We start from the raw sequence: 20,111 nt of genomic DNA, 5'->3' as shown, positions 1-20,111 counted from the left end.
ACACCTATTGGCTTGCATGTTGATGCTAACCACTAGAATGACCAATGCATGATGGCCCTTTATATGTTGATGCTAACCACTAGAATGACCAATGCATGATAGCCCTTTGGACATGTATGGGCTTACATGTTGATGCTAACCACTACAATGACCAATGCATGATGGCCCTTTGAACATGTATGGGCTTCCATGTTGATATTAACCACCAGAATGACCGATGCATGATGGCCCTTTGAACACATATGGGCTTACATGTTGATGCTAACCACTAGAATGATAGATTCATGATGGCCCTTTGGACACATATGGGCTTACATGTTGATGCTAACCACTACAATGACCAATGCATGATGGCCCTTTGAACATGTATGGGCTTCCATGTTGATGTTAACCACCAGAATGACTGATGCATGATGGCCCTTTGAACACGTATGAGCTTACATGTTGATGTTAACCACCAGAATGACCAATGCATGATGGCCCTTTATATGTTGATGCTAACCACTACAATGACCGATGCATGATGGCCCTTTGAACACGTATGGGCTTACATGTTGATGCTAACCACTACAATGATAGATTCATGATGGCCATTTGGACACGTATGGGCTTACATGTTGATGCTAACCACTAGAATGACCAATGCATGATGGCCCTTTTGACACCTATGGGCTTGCATGCTGATGCTAACCACTAGAATGATCAATGCATGATGGCCCTTTGGACATGTATGGGCTTACATGTTGATGCTAACCACTTCAATGACCAATGTATGATGGCCCTTTGGACACCTATTGGCTTGCATGTTGATGCTAACCACTACAATGACCGATGCATGATGGTCCTTTGGACATGTATGGGTTTGCATGTTGATGCTAACCACTAGAATGACCAATGCATGATAGGCCTTTGGACATGTATGGGCTTACATGTTGATGCTAACCACTACAATGACCAATGCATGATGGCCCTTTGAACATGTATGGGCTTCCATGTTGATGTTAACCACCAGAATGACCGATGCATGATGGCCCTTTGAACACATATGGGCTTACATGTTGATGCTAACCACTAGAATGACCAATGCATGATGGCCCTTTGGACACCTATGGGCTTGCATGCTGATGGTAACCACTAGAATGACCAATGCATGATGGCCCTTTATATGTTGATGCTAACCACTACAATGACCGATGCATGATGGCCCTTTGAACACGTATGGGCTTACATGTTGATGCTAACCACTAGAATGACCGATGCATGATGGCCCTTTGAACACATATGGGCTTACATGTTGATGCTAACCACTAGAATGACCAATGCATGATGGCCCTTTGGACACCTATGGGCTTGCATGCTGATGGTAACCACTAGAATGACCAATGCATGATGGCCCTTTATATGTTGATGCTAACCACTACAATGACCGATGCATGATGGCCCTTTGAACACGTATGGGCTTACATGTTGATGCTAACCACTAGAATGACCAATGCATGATGGCCCTTTGGACACCTATGGGCTTGCATGCTGATGGTAACCACTAGAATGACCAATGCATGATGGCCCTTTATATATTGATGCTAACCACTTCAATGACCGATGCATGATGGCCCTTTGGACACATATGGGCTTACATGTTGATGCTAACCACTAGAATGACCAATGCATGATGGCCCTTTGGACACCTATGGGCTTGCATGCTGATGGTAACCACTAGAATGACCAATGCATGATGGCCCTTTATATGTTGATGCTAACCACTACAATGACCGATGCATGATGGCCCTTTGAACACGTATGGGCTTACATGTTGATGCTAACCACTAGAATGACCAATGCATGATGGCCCTTTGGACACCTATGGGCTTGCATGCTGATGGTAACCACTAGAATGACCAATGCATGATGGCCCTTTATATGTTGATGCTAACCACTACAATGACCGATGCATGATGGCCCTTTGAACACGTATGGGCTTACATGTTGATGCTAACCACTAGAATGACCAATGCATGATGGCCCTTTGGACACCTATGGGCTTGCATGCTGATGGTAACCACTAGAATGACCAATGCATGATGGCCCTTTATATATTGATGCTAACCACTTCAATGACCGATGCATGATGGCCCTTTGGACACATATGGGCTTGCATATTAATGCTAACTGTGCCACTCTAACCCCTAGCCTCCCCTTGAAGATGCTGCAATGTGCAGGTTCAGGAGAAAGCTCTGTTCTGTTGCCCTTACCGTTTCCTCCCATTTCTGGAGGCCTTCAAGCAGAACCAGCAGCAGTTGTTGCAGATCTATCAGAGGCTGTTTCCGCAGATTACGGTCCAGGCTGACCCGGCACAATAGGGAGATGATGGCCAGGCGTTGGTGATCCGGGTAGCAGCGCGGCTGGGTTGTCACGCACAATGTTAGGAACTGGAGAGGAAAGGACAAACCAAAATAGCTATCAGGGGGATGTGACAGTGTTTCCCTCAAGGCTGACTCAACCGCAGCAGGAAAGGAAAGGTGGAGTGCGGATAAAAGGAGGGAGGCAGGGTCATCCCAAACATGACCCGTTTGGGGTGTCGCAGAAGGGCCTTCCTGCGTTTTTTTGCCATGCTGATAACTTCCATGCCAGCTGGGTGTGTAAAACCACTGACACCCCAACCCCACAGTGAGCTAGCTGGGGCTGGGACAACCCGTCACATTAACAGCATTAGTCAGAGCCCAGGGGAAATGTTGCATCCGATGACAAAGCAGTCGGATAAGAATATAGTGGTTAAGAGCCATGGTGGCGCAGTGGTTAGATGGTGGTACTGCAAGCTACTTTTACTGATTGCTGGCTGCCAGCAGTTCGAGTCTCACTGACTCAAGCTTGACACATCCCAGGTGAAATATGGACCCAGATTGTTGGGGGCCAGAGGCTGACTCTGTAAACTGCTTAGAGACAGCTGTAAAGCCCTGTGAAGAGGTATATGTCTAAGGGCTATTGCTATTCCTCCTTCCTCCCTCACCCTTACCTCCTTCCTTCCTTCCTTTCCTTCCTTCCTTTCCTTCCTTCCTTCTTTCCTCCCTTCTCTCTCACCCTCCCTCCCTCCCAGTCGTTAGAATGCAATATTGTGATCTAACTCTGCTGACTGCCAGCAGTTCAATCCTGATTGGCTCAAGGTTGACTCAGCCTTCCATCCTTCCGAGGTGGGTAAAATAAGGACCCATATTGTTGGGGGACAATAGGCTGATTCTGTAAATCATTTAGAGAGGGCTGTGAAGCACTGTGAAGTGGTATATGTCTAAGGGCTATTAATCTGTCCTTAAACCTCAGGAAGACCTTTTGCCCCTAAGTTCTATTTGCTGATCGTCATCTCTTTGGCTTGATATCCCTGGGCTCTCTTATCTCCATATATGGGCGGTTTGGGGGATCTTCTACTTGGAGCTTTGCAGTGCGGTTTCAAAACCTTCCAAAACATACGAAAGGTTGGTAAAGTAAATAGATAGGTTTCCAAACCATGAGAATAATAGGTAGCTCAGGGTTGAAATGAGGGGCCCTTGGTGCTCTCTGAGTTGGTTGTCTTCTTGCATACGTTTCACTACCCAAACTAGGTAATATCATCAGGTCTAGAAAGGAGGGGGGGATGAGGAGAATGTTAAAATATTCATGACTGGGAGAGACATGGGAACAAGGTCAGGCAATGAATAGACATAGAAACTAAGTCAGCCAATGGGAGCTGAAACAGATCTGAATCTGTGCAAAGTATTGAAACAGAAACTTAAGTAATCTGCTGTTCTGAGAAGTAAACTAGCAGTCTGTCTGGAATTGTCTCATGAAATGTAACTAACTGCTTGTGTTTGCCTGTAATTCTCCTGCCTTGTGTTTACTTGGAAGAATCACTTGTTGGTATTGTACATTTATTCATCTATTCTTATGCATATAGTTAATGAATCCAGCTGCATCAGTTATCTGTGTGTGCTTTCTGGATCTGATTTTTCTGCAACTAACTCTGACAGAAAAGAAGGATGAGGAGGAGAAAGAGGAGGAGGACTGTGGGATTCTTGGTGCTCTCTGAGATTGCTGATTTCCTTGCAGACGTTTCATGACCCAATTAGGTAATATCATCAGTGAAACCTCTGTAAGGAAACAACCTGGCTCAGAGAGCACCAAGGGCCCCTTCTAGATAGGGGAACCCTTTTTTTAGAAACACACAGATCTCAGAAGACATTATGTCTAAGGATACACACATATAGTAGACATGCACTTCAGGTATTCAAGGTTATGTTTCAATACATTTTACTCTTGAATAAACAACAACCACAAAAAGACGCAGGCTGAAAAAAATACATCAAAATCCTCAAAATCCAAAATTCCATTCTTTATTCGTAGGAACGTTTCTGCCAACCACATCAACTCGACTTTCGGGTGTCAAATGGAGGAGACATTAGCTGCTCCTTGTACAGTGAACAAACAGGGGCTGAAAAATTGTTGCAGTGGAGTTTTAAGTTGCCGTCAATGATCTGGATGTGTCACTTTGCGATAAATGGAGAGTGAACATGTCAAGTAAGTGGAATAAAACTGACATGTTTGGTTTTCTCTCCGAGACAGAGGCTGATGAAGTGAAGGCAGGTAGAAGTGGCTTCATGAAAAAGAGTTGGAGGAGAAGATAGATGATAGCACCAATAAATATCCAAAGCATCACCTTCTAATGGATTAATACACGAGTCAAAAAGGGGGCTGTGAAAGTATCTACAGATCCCTAGCATACTGGACATAAAGTGTTTCAACTCCTGCCCTCAAAACGACGCTATAGGGCACTGAACAGCAGAACAACTAGACACAAGGACAGTTTTCTCCTCCATCTCATCTCTCTGTTAAACAACTAATTCCCATAACACTATTTAGTAAGGCTGTATTACTATTCTTCTCATCCTTCCTATTACCTACCGTATTTTTTGGAATATAAGATGGACCTTTTCCCACCAAAAAAGTGGGTGAAAATCTGGGTGCGTCTTATATACTGAATACAGCATTTTGCCATCCCCAGCTCCTGAGGGCTGGAGAGGGCAAAAATGAGCAAAAAATTTGCTCATTTTTAGCCTCCCCACCAGCCCCCAGGAGCAGTCTACAAGCCTTCCAACACATCTGCATGCCTCCCCTTTTTTTCTGCAAAAAGCAAGGCGTGAAGAGGGTTTGGGAGGCCTGCAGAGTGCAAAACCTTTTTTAAAAAATTTACCTCTTCAAAATCATTGTGCGTCTTATAATCCTGTGCGTCTTATAATCCAAAAAATACAGTATCTCCTCTACTTACGGCTATAACTTTGTTGCTTGTATCTTTCTGATTTATATTGTTTTATTTAGTTTCCTAGCATGATTTATGTTGATTGCTTATTTAGCATCCTATGATTATCACTAAGTGTTGTATCTCATGACTCATGATGAATGTATTTTTATGATGACTATGATCATGATTTATTGCTGATAGCTTTTATATACATTGAGAGCTTATGCACTGAGAACAAATTCCTTGTATGTCCAATCACACTTGGCCAATAAAGAATGCTATTCCATTCCATTCTCAATTACTGTTCTGCTCTGCTCTCCTCTGCTCTTTAACCAGGTTCTGGGACAACAACTTTCAAAATACTTCGAAGAGATTCATCAAAATGGTTTTAAAAAGCAGCCATGGATGGTTGAAATATTCTGGGGGGGACCTTCGTGCTCTCTGAGCTTGGTGATTTTCTTCCAGGTCTAGAACAACTTGCCATGGCCAACTGGCTGTAAGACAACGCAACACAGCCAACTCCTTGCTGGCCAACTTGCCTGCAGTCCAGTTGCCTCTTGGGGGGGGGGGGGCACCTTTAAGACAACCATAATCTGGGTAACCAAGAATCTTCATAGCCATTTAGAAACTTTAGGAGTTTTGGTTTTCCCTGACTTTTGGGGGGGGATAGGAAACAATAAACAAGGGATGGGTGGTTTCAAGAACTAACTCTGGGATCAGATGATCCCACAGTGGGTAAAGACATCACTTCCTTTCTTTAAACATCTGGGGATGCTACAGGCTGTCTGTCATTCCCTCTTGCTTCCCGTGCACACTTACTGCAGCTTCCTCGCAAGTGCAATCTGAAACCAAAGACTGTTTCTCTTGCGAGAGCCACAAGCTGGATCAAAGCCCAGCAGGGACTTCACACCTAAGCAATTGCCTTGTCATGTGTGGGTTGGAAGGTGCCCTGCTGACATGGCATCTTTCCAAAGACGGTTGTAAAGTGTGTTGGGGAAGGTGTGACGGTGCTGTGTTTTTCACACACGCTTTCTCTACTGAGGTCCTGCACTCCCTGCAACAAGCCAATCGGAGAGGACGTGTGCGTGTGAACGGGGAGCCCGTTTGCAGCTGTGGCCATGGATAGGTGTGAGATTGCCATGCGCAGGATGTCAAAAGTCAAGGTTGTTTCAAATGCATGCAGGTTAATTGCATGCTAACACTCTACGAGGATCTGAAGTACTAATAGTTGAAGCTAATTGGAAACAGGCCAGAGCCAATGGGATTCAAGGTGGGTGGGGCTTAGATATCTTGTGGGTGTGAAGAGACTTGAGACTGATGATGTGCTTGACGCCTCCCTCAAGCTCAGCCTGGTCATCTCCTACAGAAGTTTCTTTTTTGGTGTTTGTGTGTGTGTGTGTCTGTGTCTCTGTGTGTGTCTGTGTGATTGATTGATTACATACCATCAAGTTGTTTTTAACTTCTGGTGACCACAAAGATACACAGGTACTCCTTCACTTATGACAGTTCCTGGAAAAAGTGACTTATGACACTTTTTTCACACTTTTGACAGTTGCAGCATGTATGGTCACATGATTTACATTCAGATGAATGGCCCCTCCCCTAGGGAATAAAGCGGAGCGAAGGGGGAGTGGAGTTTGCAGGAGACCATTCATTTGCTTCATTAGTGGGAAGATTTGTTCATGATTCTCAGAGACTCTTTGCCAGGTATTTCCTTGTATAGCGTTGCGTTTGGAAACTATTGACCTGGCAGCTGTCCAAGCCTGATGAGGTCTGTGGTTGTAAATTCACCTTTGAAAGACTATTTGCCGGGACTTTGCTGTATGTGAGTGAATGAGAGGAATTCTCATTAGCTTAATAAAAAAAGGGGTGGGGGTTTCTAGGGACAAGGAGCCTGCTTCGTGATTTGGTGAAGCTTAGGTCAGGACAGGCATCTTCCACATGATTCAAACCCTTACGGTCCTGAGTTTTCTTTTGCCAATTGAGCCCGCCATACTTGTTGATGTCGTCGATCAATTTTGCTTTGGCTCTCTGTCGTGATCACCTTTGATCAAGTGGGATCCATTCTTTTTCACAGATGGACAGAATTGGAAGGGACCTTGTCGGTCATCAAGTCCCAAGACAGAGATCCTACACCCATGATGGCGAACCTATGGCAGGTGTGCCACAGGTGGGATGCGGAGCCATTTGTCAGGGCACGTGAGGCATTGCCCTGTCAGCTGGCCAGCGAGCATGCTGGCCAGCTGACTTCAGGCTTTTTTCACCCTCCGGAGGCTTCCCTGAAGCCTCCAAAGAGTAAGAAACTGGCACTACGGGCAAACCGGAAGTTCAGGAATGGACTTCTGGTTTGCTCGTAGGACTGTTTTTCACCCTCTGGAGCCTTCAGGGAAGCCTCCTGAAGGCACCTGAAGGCTCCGTAGGGCAAAAATTGGCTGTATGAAGAACCCAGAAGTTCGGGAATGGTAACTTCCTGTTTGTCCGTAGGGCCGATTTTCGACCTCCGGATCCTTCAGGGGCCTTCAGAAGGCTTCCCTGAAGGCTCCGGAGGGCAAACACCATCCCTATAAGCAAACCAAAAGTCACCATTCCCGAACTTCTGGATTCCCCCATAGATCTGTTTTTTGCCCTCCGGAGGCTTCAGGGAAGCTCCTGAGGCCTCCGGAGGGTGTCTGGGGGTTTGGGAGGGGGAAGCTGTTTTTGCTCTCCCCAGGCTCCTAATAAGGCTCTGCAGACTGGGGAAGGTGAAAAAACCGCAACAAAACCGGGAGGGGGGGGGCTTTGTCCCTTATTGCGCGCATGCAACATGCTGGGGGGGGGGTTGCGCGCATAGCATTTTGGGTGTGGCGTGCCGGTGCACAACCCCCCTGTGATCCCCCTGCTTTTGGCATGGCAGCCAAAAAAGGATTTGCCCTCACTGCCCTAGCCCATTTCTGAGAGAAATGGCAGTCCAGTCTCTTCTTGAAAGCTTCCGGTGGTGGTGATTCTATGCATCCCTTAGTGTGCCTGCCTTCAGTTTTTCGTGCTGTGTGACCACCTCATTTCCATTTCAATTCCTTTATCCTCTTGATGATAATGAGAATATATCTGCTGAACAAAACTTCGCACCGGCAACAGGAAGGGCATCCGGCCATTAAAATACTCCACTAGCTCCATTCAGTTGCCCAGACTCCACCCCGCAAAGGAATTATGAAGTTGTTAAATGAAGGGACGCAGTGGCTCAGTGGCTAAGACACTGAGCTTGTCGATCAGAAAGGTTGGCAGTTCGGTGATTCGAATCCCTAGCGCCTCATAATGGAGTGAGCTCCTGTGCCTTGTCTCAGCTTCTGCCAACCTAGCAGTTCGAAAGCACATAAAAATGCAAGTAGAAAAATGGGAACCACCTTTGGTGGGAAGGGAACAGCATTCCGTACGCCTTTGGCATTGAATCAGGTCGGCCACATGATCACGGAGACATCTTCGGACAGCGCTGGCTCTTCAGCTTTGAAACGGAAACGAACACCACCTCCTAGAGTGAGGAACAACTAGCCCACATGTGTGAGGGGAACCTTTACCTAAATGAAGATGATGGTGATGGCCCTCTTGATGATAACCGTATATTTTCGTTTGTTCTCTAATCCATGTGCAGGTCTTCCTATCTTGTGATGCTGAGCATCTTATCTTGGCAAGCGAATATTAAAGCGTATGTATGCTCCCCGTTGTGTTTTTCCACTGCAATCAGTTGTTCAGTTAGAGAAAAAGCCACACAGCAGTTTATTTCCCTTAAGTTAGTGGGCTTGCAACAACTCTGGCTTTGAGAAGATTGCGCTGAGACCTTCTCGGCAGGTTTCCTAAAACGTCTTTTTTTCTTTCTTTTTCTTTTTTTGCAAAACGTTACAATTTCTCCACCTCTCAAAACTGCCACAGCTGTGTCTTCGGTTCAAAGAAAAATAAAACAAGAAGAAGAAGGAAAAGAAGAAGTGATCTCTGGCTCGCCTACAAACGCATCAATTGCAATTGTCTGCGGAATGTGATTGCCCCCCTGTCACACACACGTTCCTAGTGTCAAGAAAAATTGTCCCAGCTGCATGCCGCCTATGTTTCATAGCGTGGCTTTCAATGCAACAACTCCTCTTTATTTAAAAAAAATGCTTTCTCCATTGCCCGTCTCTGTACAGTCGAGAATGTAAACCCTGGAAAAATTATTCATTGTTGCAGCGTTTTTGCAAAGAGCTTCAGATCTTTGGGCCAACGTTTTCCATACCAGGAAGGCTTCTTCCATGGAACAAACAGCTCTGGATGCTTTAATACTATACCGATTTCCATTATGCTTTGCCCAAGTGAAAACCCTAATCCCTTGGTTTAGTGGCACCACGATCAGCGGTGGGTTTCACTTATTTTTACCACTGGTTTGCCCCTAAGTGCATTCGTGCACGTCACACGTGTGTGCACCTTCCGTGCATGTGCCCAGCCTTCCATGAATGAGCTCTGCTTGTGCGCACGCCTTCCATGCATGTGCCTGGCCTCAAAAATGTCGCTAAATAGAACGGCATAGCACCATTTGTCAAAAATTAAAATCCTCCTTGTGCCAGTTGAATTGTGGTATTCAGCCAGTTCGAACCAGTTTGGGCAAATTAGTACCAGACATCACGGGTGAGGATGTTTGCTACCAGTTCTCCCCAAACCGAACTGGCTTAATACCACAATTCAACTGGCACGAGGAGGATTTTACTCTTTGACAAATGGAGGATTAACAAGGTCGCGGTAGATGTGCAAGAACAAATAGTAAATACAGGTAGTCCTCAAGAGCCCCAAATTTCTGCCGCTACGTGAGACATTTGTTAAGGGAATCCTGCCCCATTTTACGACTTTCTTTGCCATGCTGGCTAAACGAATCCCTGTTTTTTCTTAAGTTAGTGACATGGTTGTTAAGCGAATCTGGCATCCCCATTGACTTGGCTTGTCAGAAGTTCACAAAAGGGGGCACTGCAACCGTCATGAATATGAGATGGTTGCCAAGCATCAGAATATTGATCACATGTTTATGGGGATATTGGAACAGTCGTAAGTCTGAAAAATGGCCATAAATCTTTTTTTTCAATGCTGTTGTAACTTCGATTGGACACTAAATGAACTGTTATTTGATCGAGGGCTGCCTGTACATCATTTGCCCCAGATTTGGAGCTCTGTTTGCACAGTTATAAGGATTGGGAAAGCTTGACATTGTAATAGAAATACACTTATGCAAAATATGAATCTTAAAATGCGAATAACCTCCTTCTTATACAAAAGCGTCACAAGATAAGTTTCCAACGTGCACTGCAGAACCATAACAGCAGGAGATTAAAAATAATGCAAAAGCCATGCATAAGGAGAAACAATATTCATACCCATTAATATTCATGTGTGGAGGGCCGGAGTGGAGAGACAGAAAAAAGGAGGACCTCAACGGGTGCTTAAAAGACAGAACTGTAGGTTTCCTTGGGATTTATTGGAGAAGATTCACCCATAAGCAGCCAAATGATACATTCCCTTAATCGTGGTCCCTCTTCTGAGGATCCTAGTAACTGACCAGGTCAATAAATGTGGAGGCACTCCATCAGTCATCCAGATTCCAAGTTATCTATGGCCATATCTAAATGGAAATGGAATGCTTGAGTGACACAAGGACAACAATAGAGGTGTAACCTCCGTGGGAGGTGGGAAATTTGATCTATCATTTGAAGCTATGAATTTATCCAGAGAACATCCTTAGAGCCCATCTATTCTATTCTATTCTATTCTATTCTATTCCCTTCTATATGCTGTGCTATGCTATGCCATTCCATTCCATTCTATATTCTATTCTATCCTATCCTATCCTATCCTATTCCATTCTATTCTATATGCTATGCTATGTTGTTATGCTATGCTATTCCATTCCATATTCTCTTCTATTCCATTCTATTCTATTCCATTCCATATGCTGTGCTGTGCTATTCCATTCCATTCCTGTTTCTGCCACACCAACTTTATCTCAACAAAGAGTGGGTATCTAAATAAACTGATCCACCTACAGAGATAGAACTATGAATTAATTCCACTTGAAATACATGCTCTCAATAGATTACAACGCCACGCTTTATTAATAACAAAATTCACTGTTTATTTTTCCCCCAATCAAAAATTCTAAAAGGGCAGAAAAAGGTACATGACTGGAAATATCATGTAAACAGTGAAGTCCCATTTCAGAAAGGAGTTTAAACCAGGAAAATCTGCATACAGGTAGTCCTCGACTTACGACCCTGATTGAGCCCAACATTTATGTTGCTAAGCGAGACACTTGCTAAGTGAGTTTTGCCTGTTTTTGTGACCTTTCTTGCCACCATTGTTAAGTGAACCATTTGTAATTGTTAAATTAATAACAGTGAATCTGGTTTCCCCATTGAATTTGCTTGTCAGGAGCAAAGGAGGGCCATATAACCCTAGGATGCTGCAAATGTCATAAATATGAGTCAGTGGCCAAGTGGCCAAATTTTGATCACGTGACCACGGGGATGCTGCAGTGGTCATAAGTGTGAAGTACCAGTGCCGTTGTAACTTCAAACTGTTGCATGTTGAGCACTACTTGTATTACAATTTGGAAAAAAATGGGTATCAACTGATGAAAATCAGGGCGATTCACATTAAAAGAAGTTCTAGAAATATTTATGTTAATGGTATTGAATTAGGGAGATACATATACAATAGTGTTCGTAAGCTGCCCAGAGTCGGCTCTAAGCAAGATGGGTGGCGAAAAGTTTAAAAAATCTATATATATAAAAGGAAGGAACCATCACTCATCACGAAATCTCCAGGACCGTAAAGCCTACAAACTTGAAATTTGGCACATATGTTCCTCTCAACTTCTAGATGCTCGCTAAGAAAGGATTTTTTGAAATGACCATCAGATCATGAGCATTTCTTATACAGTAATTATCATGCTCTGATGCTAAGGAGTTCTACTTCCCCTCCCCACCTGAAAAAAACTCTATTCCAACTGCCAGTTGCCTTATGTAAACACACTCTGATGCTAAGGAGTTAGACATTCTATTCCCCCCTCCCCACTTGAAAAGAGCTCTGTTCCAACGCCCAGTTGCCTCACATTCTGGCACCTCAGTTCAAATTGGCAGACATTCCACTCTTTTAGTTGGGATTTGGTCTGGGGCTCCTTACAATACTAAACATCAGTACTTCACCAAAATGTCTACGCCTTCCAACTATGGAATTGCTTCTGGACTCAAGGCGGTGGGAGCAATATTCCCTTATGTATTTCAATTTCTAACTACCACTGAGCCAATAGATTGTGAGCCAGATTTCTCCTGCATTGCCCAATCACATAATTTCATCGCGAAGCACGGGTATCCAGCTACTAATAAAGTCCTTACATTGCAAGGTATTGAAAGTGGGAAAATTATGAAAGTTTCTACAGTTTAAAAAAAACCAAATGTGGCCAAGTGGCCGGCTTGACTAGATGCGAAAGGCGCACGGAAAACTATTACCTTCCCACCAAAGGTGGACCTTATTTTTTCTACTTGCATTTTTTTACGTGCTTTCGAACTGCTAGGTTGGCAGAAGCTGGGACAAGTAACGGGAGCTCACTCCATTACGCGGTGCTAAGGATTCGGACCACCAAACTGCTAACCTTTCTGATCGACAAGCTCAGCATCTTAGCCACTGAGCCACTGCGTCCCTCAGCATCTAGTTGTAGCAGGAGGTTATTTGGATGCCTACCTTGAACGTATCTTCCAGCATTGGTATGAAGCTAAGCTGGAAGTAGATATTTTCGTTCTTGACGTCTGCAGGATGAGAAGAGTATTCTGGGAATCTGCAAATGGAGAAGGAGAAAGTCAACAGAAGGAGACCAAAGGTAACCCTGACCATCTCCGCAACCAGAGCAGACAGCCAATCTGAAGAGCCATATCTACCCCTTGGAAGGTCATCAATCAAGATGTTTTCCTCACCAAACTCTATCAAATTTGATGGGAACTTCATGGAATTTACTATGCTTTCCTCTAAACTCCTAATGAGGACTCTGCCTCATCCCTTATATTTCTGTTTTGGGTTCAACTCTCCTTTTTTTTTAGGAAGCCACCTGAGCCTGCACATTAGAGGAAGCCAATGTTGGAATCAGCCTAGACTCCAAGAACTCTTGACAAACTCTATTTGGGGTTCCTTCCTTTTGAAGTACCAGAATTCATTGCCCAATCCAGAGGGCTACAAAAAAAATCTAAGGGGAAAATATTACTTCTTCGTGGCATTTTTAAAGCTTTTTTTGTTGTTGCTATTGTTAGTTAGTTAGTCTTAGCCGACCATCACAACTCCATGGACAATGTTTCTCCAGGCCTTTCTGTCCTTTACCATTCCCCAGAGTCCATGCCTACTACTTCAGTGACTCCATCCAACCACCTCCTTCTCTGCCGTCCCCTTCTTCTTTTGCCCTCCATCTTTCCCAGCATTAGGCTCTTCTCCAGGGAGTCCTTCCTTCTGGCCAAATTATTTGAGTTTCCTCTTCAGGATCTGGCCTTCTAAAGAGCAGCCAGGGTTGATCTCCTCTAGGACTGACCGGTTGGATCGTCTTGCAGTCCAAGGGACTCGCAGGAATCTTCTCCAGCACCAGAGTTCAAAGGCCTTCATTCTTTGGTGCTCAGCCTTCCTTATGGTCCTTTTTTTAAAGCCATGTGAAAATAAATCCTTCCCAAAAGCTTAAAAAGAATGGGGGGAGGGGGGGGTGCCATATTTTTAAAACAGGTTTGTCCAATCTTGGCAACTTTAAGACTTGTGGATTTTAACATCTTGTGGATTTTAACTCTTGTGGATTCAACGCCTAAGAGTTGTGGATTTTAACGCATGCCTGCCATGCATGAATTCTGAATGTTTGTGGAGATTCTCACCTATCCAGGTCATAGTTGTCTCAAAGGTGCTTTTTTCCCCTCCCCTTCAAAAAAGACTGTTTTTTCCTTGAGAAGGAAGAAGAAGAAGCTGATTGCAATGAAGCTTCTTGGATGAGAAGTGAAACATTTTCTTTGTCTTCCTCAAGGAAAAAAAAAATTCATTCCAGTTATGTTTTAAAGAAGAAAAAGGCACCTTTGAGATGAATTCTGGATGTTGGAAGTCCACAGCTCTCCAAAGTTGCCAAAGTTGGACACTCCTGGTTTATTATACTTACAGAGTATAATTTCAAAAACCCCGAAGGGAAAGGTCTCATATGATCCAGAAACTGTTTAATATTTGCTACTTTTCTAGGACGAGAGTTTTGCAAAATATATGAGAAAACTCATGGGGTTCCTTGAATTCTAGACCGAACACAATGGGTTCTAAATTGAAATTCTGGGCATCCCCTTAGTTTAAAACATCAGGTGACAGCCCGACTAGTGGCAGCCTTCCTCCCAACATGCGTGATTTCCGATTCACGGACTTCAATGCCAAGAATTTTCAAAGTATAACCGTTCAATTAAAGTTCAATTAAGGGAAGAGCTGTAAATCAGGAAGAGAAACATTTAGAACACAACAGATTGAAACCTGATTTATTCATGGTTAGAATAATTATGAGTTAAGATCGACGTGACTCAAGAATCCTGCATGAACTTAATGCAGACCTAAAGCAATAGTTGGGTTGCAAGAGACCTTATTAATGCAGAATACTAGATGTGACCCAAGTTTTACAAAGGGCATTTCCCAGTCATTATGCTTCAATCATTCCCAACCCTTCAACCTTCTATGATCATCCTTCCTCCCATCCTTGGAATTCTGAGAACAGGTAGAGAAGACCGGTGCTCCAAGCCTCAGTGGCGCAGTGTGTTAGAGGGCAGTACTGCAGACTACTTCTGCTGACTGCCGGCTGACTGCAATTTGGCAGTTCGAATCCCATAAGGCTCAAGGTTGACTCAGCCTTCCATCCTTCTGAGGTCGGTAAAATGAGGAGCCAGATTGTTCTGGGACAATAGGCTGGCTCTGTAAACCGCTGTAAAGCACTGTGAAACGATATACAAGTACTATTGCTGTTCCTCTTCCTTCCCTCCCTTCCATGGTGGCCCAGTGGTTAGAATGCAGAATTGCAGGGTAACGCTGCCTATTGCCAGGAGTTTGATCCTGACCAGCTCAAGGTTGGTGGTGCAGTGATTAGAGTGCAGTATTACAGGCTACTTCTACTGACTGCCGGCTGACTGAAATTTGGCAATTCAAATCCCACCAGGCTCAAGGTTGACTATTTTTGAGATCGGTGAAATGAGGACCCAGATTGTTGAGGGCAATTATGTTGACTCCGTAAACCGCTTAAAGAGAGCTGTAAAGCACTGTGAAGCGATATACAAGTCTAAGTGCTATTGCTATTGCTGACCAATGGCTCCCTCCAGGTGAACAAGAGCAAAGTGTCAAAGTCAGCATCCTGTCCCTTGAATGCCACCAGTTTCTCAGATACCGAAATACCCTTGGTCCCATCCCACACAGGAAAAAGAGCAAATTAAGAATTTTGCCCCTCACTAATGTTTTTGGTATAAGTTGGGTGAATTCATATACTTGTTTGGTAACAAAAAATCTGAGATGGATGAAAAGAGCTTGGATGGTTTATTTGTGTCAGAAAGACCATAGTTAAAATAAGGCATAGTATATAACAGGGATGGCGAACCTATGGCACGCGTGCCACAGGTGGCACGCGGATTCATTTGTCAGGGCACGCAAGGTGTTGCCCTGTCAGCTGGCCAGCTGAGTCTTTTTTAAAGCTATTTTTCGCCCTCCCCAGGCTCCAGAGGCTTTATAGGAGCCTGAGGAGGGTGAAAAGAGCCTCCCCCCACCCGGGGAGGACCTCTGGAGGCTTCAGGAGCTTCCCTGAAGCCTCCAGAGCGCAAAATACCAGCCCTATAGGCAAACCGGAAGTTTGGGAACGGACATCCAGTTTGCTCGTAGGGTCAATTTAAGCCCTTCAGAGCCTTCAGTGAAGCCTGAGGACTAAAAACAGCCCTACGTGCAAACTAGACTTCCGTAGGGTCCATTTTAGTCCTCCGTAGGGTCCTTTTTAGTTCTCTGTAGGGCCTCCAGGGGGCGGGGGAAGCTGTTTTCGCCCTCCCCAGGCTCCTATAGAGTCTCTGGAGCCTGGGGAGGGTGAAAAAACCATGCAACAAATGGGGGGAGCGCCTGTTATGTGCGCACTGGGGGGGTCATGCATTGCATTATGGGTGCAGCACACCCACGCATGACCCCCCTGAGCTCCCCCCACTTATGGCACGCAAGCCAAAAAAGGTTCGCCATCGCGTAACATAAAATGTGGGATACAAAGTGCAAGATTAAAATATGTACATGTTGAACAGATCTTATTTATTTATTTATAGGGTTTGTATGCCGCCCACTCTCGGGAGACTCAGGGCGGCTTACAGATAAAAAGGAAGGGGGGAACATACAAAAAATTATAAAACAACATTAAAATTCCACAACATTCATAGCTTAGGATGGGGCTGGATAAATCAACAGCCCCAGGCCTGCCGGAACAGCCAGGTCTTGGTCGCTTTGCGGAAGGCTGGAAGGGTAGTAAGGGTCCGGATCTCCACGGGAAGATCGTTCCATAGGGCCGGAGCAGCTACAGAGAAGGCCCTCTCCTGGGGAGTCGCCAGCCGACATTGACCGGCAGATGGAATCTGGAGGAGGCCTAATCTGTGCGATCTTATGGGTCTCTGGGAGGTAAATGGCAGGAGGCGGTCTCTCAGGTAGCCAGGTCCTATACCATGTAGGGCTTTAAAAGTAACGACTAGCACCTTGAAGCGTGTCCGGAGACCAATAGGAAGCCAGGGCAGCTCCCGGAGGATAGGTGTAACGTGGGTGTACCTAGGTATGCCCACTATCGCTCGCGTGGCTGCATTCTGGACTAACTGAAGTCTTGTCCAGAAACTAGCAAAACAACAGACTAGTTTGTGTCTCATAAAAAGGTATATAAAGACCTGTGTTCTGACAGATGAGCACAACTCAAAATGCACTGATGATGTCTCCTCGAATGGTGACTAAATGTCTGCAACCAAATGGCCAAGCTCAGAGTTCAAACCAACAGCCCAACTACCAACCCGTGCTACTAATATTCACATGTACACTAATCAGGACATAAAGGACAGGTATATGTATGTGTTGTTGTCTGCATGTCATCACAATCGCAAAGGCTAGAAGCCATGGGATAACTGTCAGAGTTTGTTTCAGCAATCCCATCCAGAAAGCACACACAGGTAACTGATTCAGCGGGATTCATTCATTCTATTTATATATAACATAATACATGAACTAAATATACAATACCAAGTTTTCCAACATAGTAGTTGGAAGCAAAACACAGGCAGAGGTGAGATCAGTTTCAGTTTCAGTTTAGAGCAGCAGACTAGTTTTTGAGCTCAGCACAGACTCAGGGCTACAGAGCTAAGCCACACCCAGGCTCCCTGCTGTCTGAATCAGCAAACAGCCCTCATTGACTGACCTTGTCTCTTCCCGTCTGAACTCTAATGCACTAACAATAACCTTATTTGTTCAGAGTGTCTCTGCATCTTGTGTCTCTGCAACTGATTAGAGCACCAAAGATTAAAACATATGAAGAAGGGTTTCGGGAATTGGATTTGTCTAATCTAATGAACAGAAGGACTAGGGGAGACATGATAGCAGTGTTCCAATATATGAGGGGCTGTCACAAAGAAGGGGGCAGGCGGACAACCTATTTTCCAAAGCATCAGAAGGCAAGACAAGAAACAATGGATGGACAAGGAAAGAAGCGAGCTCGAATTAAGAAGAAACTTCCTAACAGTGAGGACAATTAACCAGTGGAATGGCTTGCCTTCAGAAGTTATTGGTGATTCATCACTGGAGGTTTTTAAGAAGAGACTGGACAGCCACATGTCTGAAATGCCATAGGGTCTCCTGTTTGAGCACAGGGTTGGACTAGAAGCCCTACAAGGCTCTTTCCAACTCTACCTAACTTACAAGGAGTTGGCACCTGGCGCTGATGAAAGCTGGGAAGTATGGAAATTGTTGAATAGACTGTGCATGGGTACAACAAGCTCCAGAGAAAAGTCTTAGTTAAAGTAATCCTTCTACCCACATGCCTCTGAAGGAGGCATGATGCCATGATCTCACAAGCAGGCGGCTTCCTCAACAGCTGTGATGGTGGTTCTAGTGGCAGAGTAGACCCTCCAGGGGTATGTGTGGGGCCGGGAGAGAGAAAAGATTTGAGCCCAGAGGCCAGGCAGGGCGAGACCAGAGGCCAACGCTGCTTACCTAAGCAGGGAATTCAAGCCAACAAAGTGAATTAGCTACTGAGACTGCCTGGGCACACCTAGATGAAGCAGCTGGAGGAGGTCTTTACGAATGGGAAGATGGTGCACTCCCAAACCCCACAGGGCCATGGGGCTTGCAAATCTTTTTTTTTCTTCCGTTTTGCAATTGAGCAAGAAAAAGGTTGGTGGTCTGACCTAGGCTTCCCCAGCAGCACGAAGCCGAATCCTCATCCCGATAAACCCCTTTTATTTCATTGACAGTGAATTCCCCTCCAAGAAAGTCGAAAGACTCTCACAGACTTTCAAGATAGTTCACAATTACCCATGACCCATCAAAAGCACGGTCCACAAAAGCGTGCTCGACGAAAGCGCGCATTTGACGTCATCACAGCGCGACGAAAAAAATTAAAAATTGAAATAAAATTAAAGCAAGCCGATTCACATAAGGGTTAGGGTTAGGGTTAGGGTTAGGGTTAGGTTAAGGGTTAGGGTTAGGTTTAGAGCGTTAGGGTTACGTTTAGCGTTAGGTTAAAGGTTAGCGTTAGGTTTAGCGTTAGGTTAAGGGTTAGGTTTAGGGTTAGATTTAGGCTTAGGTTAAGGGTTAGGTTTAGGGTTAGGTTTGGGGGGGTTAGGGTAAGGTTTTCGCTTTATTTTTACATTTATCGATCACAGCACGATGTTTTCGTCGAGCTGTGATGACGTCACGTACGCGCTTTCGTCAAGCGCGCTTTTGTCTACCACGGTTTTGTGGTGGAACCCAATTACCGACCTTTATCAGGCTTGGAAAGTGGATAGGCCAATATCTTTCAGACTTGGCAAAAATGTAGGAATGAACTAATAGTCTCCTGCAAATTCCACTCCCCTTTCGCTCCTCTTTTATTCCCTCTGGGAGGGGCCATCCATCGTCCACCTGTGGCCTTACTCCCAAGTTGATCCCTGTTCTTTAGCTACTCCCTTCGTCTGGCAACTCTGCGCAAGCGCACACTGGGAACAGGCTCCAGCTGTTCATCTGCCTCACTGATGTCTGCCTCTGAAGGCAGCTGATAACTGGCATACTGTACAGGCGCCCTCTCTGCCTCTGACACAGAGCCCTCATCAGAGCCTTCCCCAGACTCCAATTCTCGCCCATCTTCCTTCCCAACCTTCTCACTGTCCCAATCTGCTGCCAGCTCTGTTGTGGCTGCTGGCAGGCCACAACAGTTGGTTCAGGTGCCAACAAGGGCAATGCAAGAAAATACTTTGAGTACCTTGGTACTCAACTGCTTTGAATTTGCTCATCAGATTTGGTACTCAACACATTTTGATGCAAACATTTTTGTCCCGGTATTCATCATTTATTCGATACTCAATGCATGAGCTAGAACATGTCGGTGTCGGCTGCCTTGTGACCAGTGGTGGGATCCTCCTGCTTTAACAACTGGTTTGGTGAGCAATGTGTGTGTGCATGTGCAGTTTGAAGAAATCTTCACTTAAGGGTTTCTTTGGAGAAGTAACACAGCTGATTCATATGGCACTCTGCCGTGCGAATCAGCTGAGAAGATAAAGGTAGGACAATACTGTGGGTGGGCAGATCGGCCCATCTGATTGTAGGGGTGAACTTATTCATTCCC

The 20,111-nt window shown here is 45.0% G+C and overlaps 1 protein-coding gene across 1 annotated transcript in view; it reads right to left on the bottom strand.

Moving 5' to 3' along the window:
• FAM178B (family with sequence similarity 178 member B) overlaps nucleotides 1-20,111 on the bottom strand; it is a 260,763-nt gene that overhangs the window by 161,259 nt on the left and 79,393 nt on the right. Inside the window, exons 4-5 of the mRNA XM_032229885.1 lie at nucleotides 12,995-13,088; nucleotides 2,253-2,429 (exon numbers count right to left, since the gene is read on the bottom strand). Coding sequence (XP_032085776.1) covers nucleotides 2,253-2,429; nucleotides 12,995-13,088 — 271 coding nt within the window. The remainder of the gene's footprint in view (nucleotides 1-2,252; nucleotides 2,430-12,994; nucleotides 13,089-20,111) is intronic.

The sequence above is a fragment of the Thamnophis elegans genome, chromosome 13 (genome assembly GCF_009769535.1).
Source record: "Thamnophis elegans isolate rThaEle1 chromosome 13, rThaEle1.pri, whole genome shotgun sequence".
NCBI lineage: Eukaryota > Metazoa > Chordata > Lepidosauria > Squamata > Colubridae > Thamnophis > Thamnophis elegans.
Note: the sequence above shows the minus strand (reverse complement) of the source record. Positions and strands in the feature narration are given on the sequence as shown.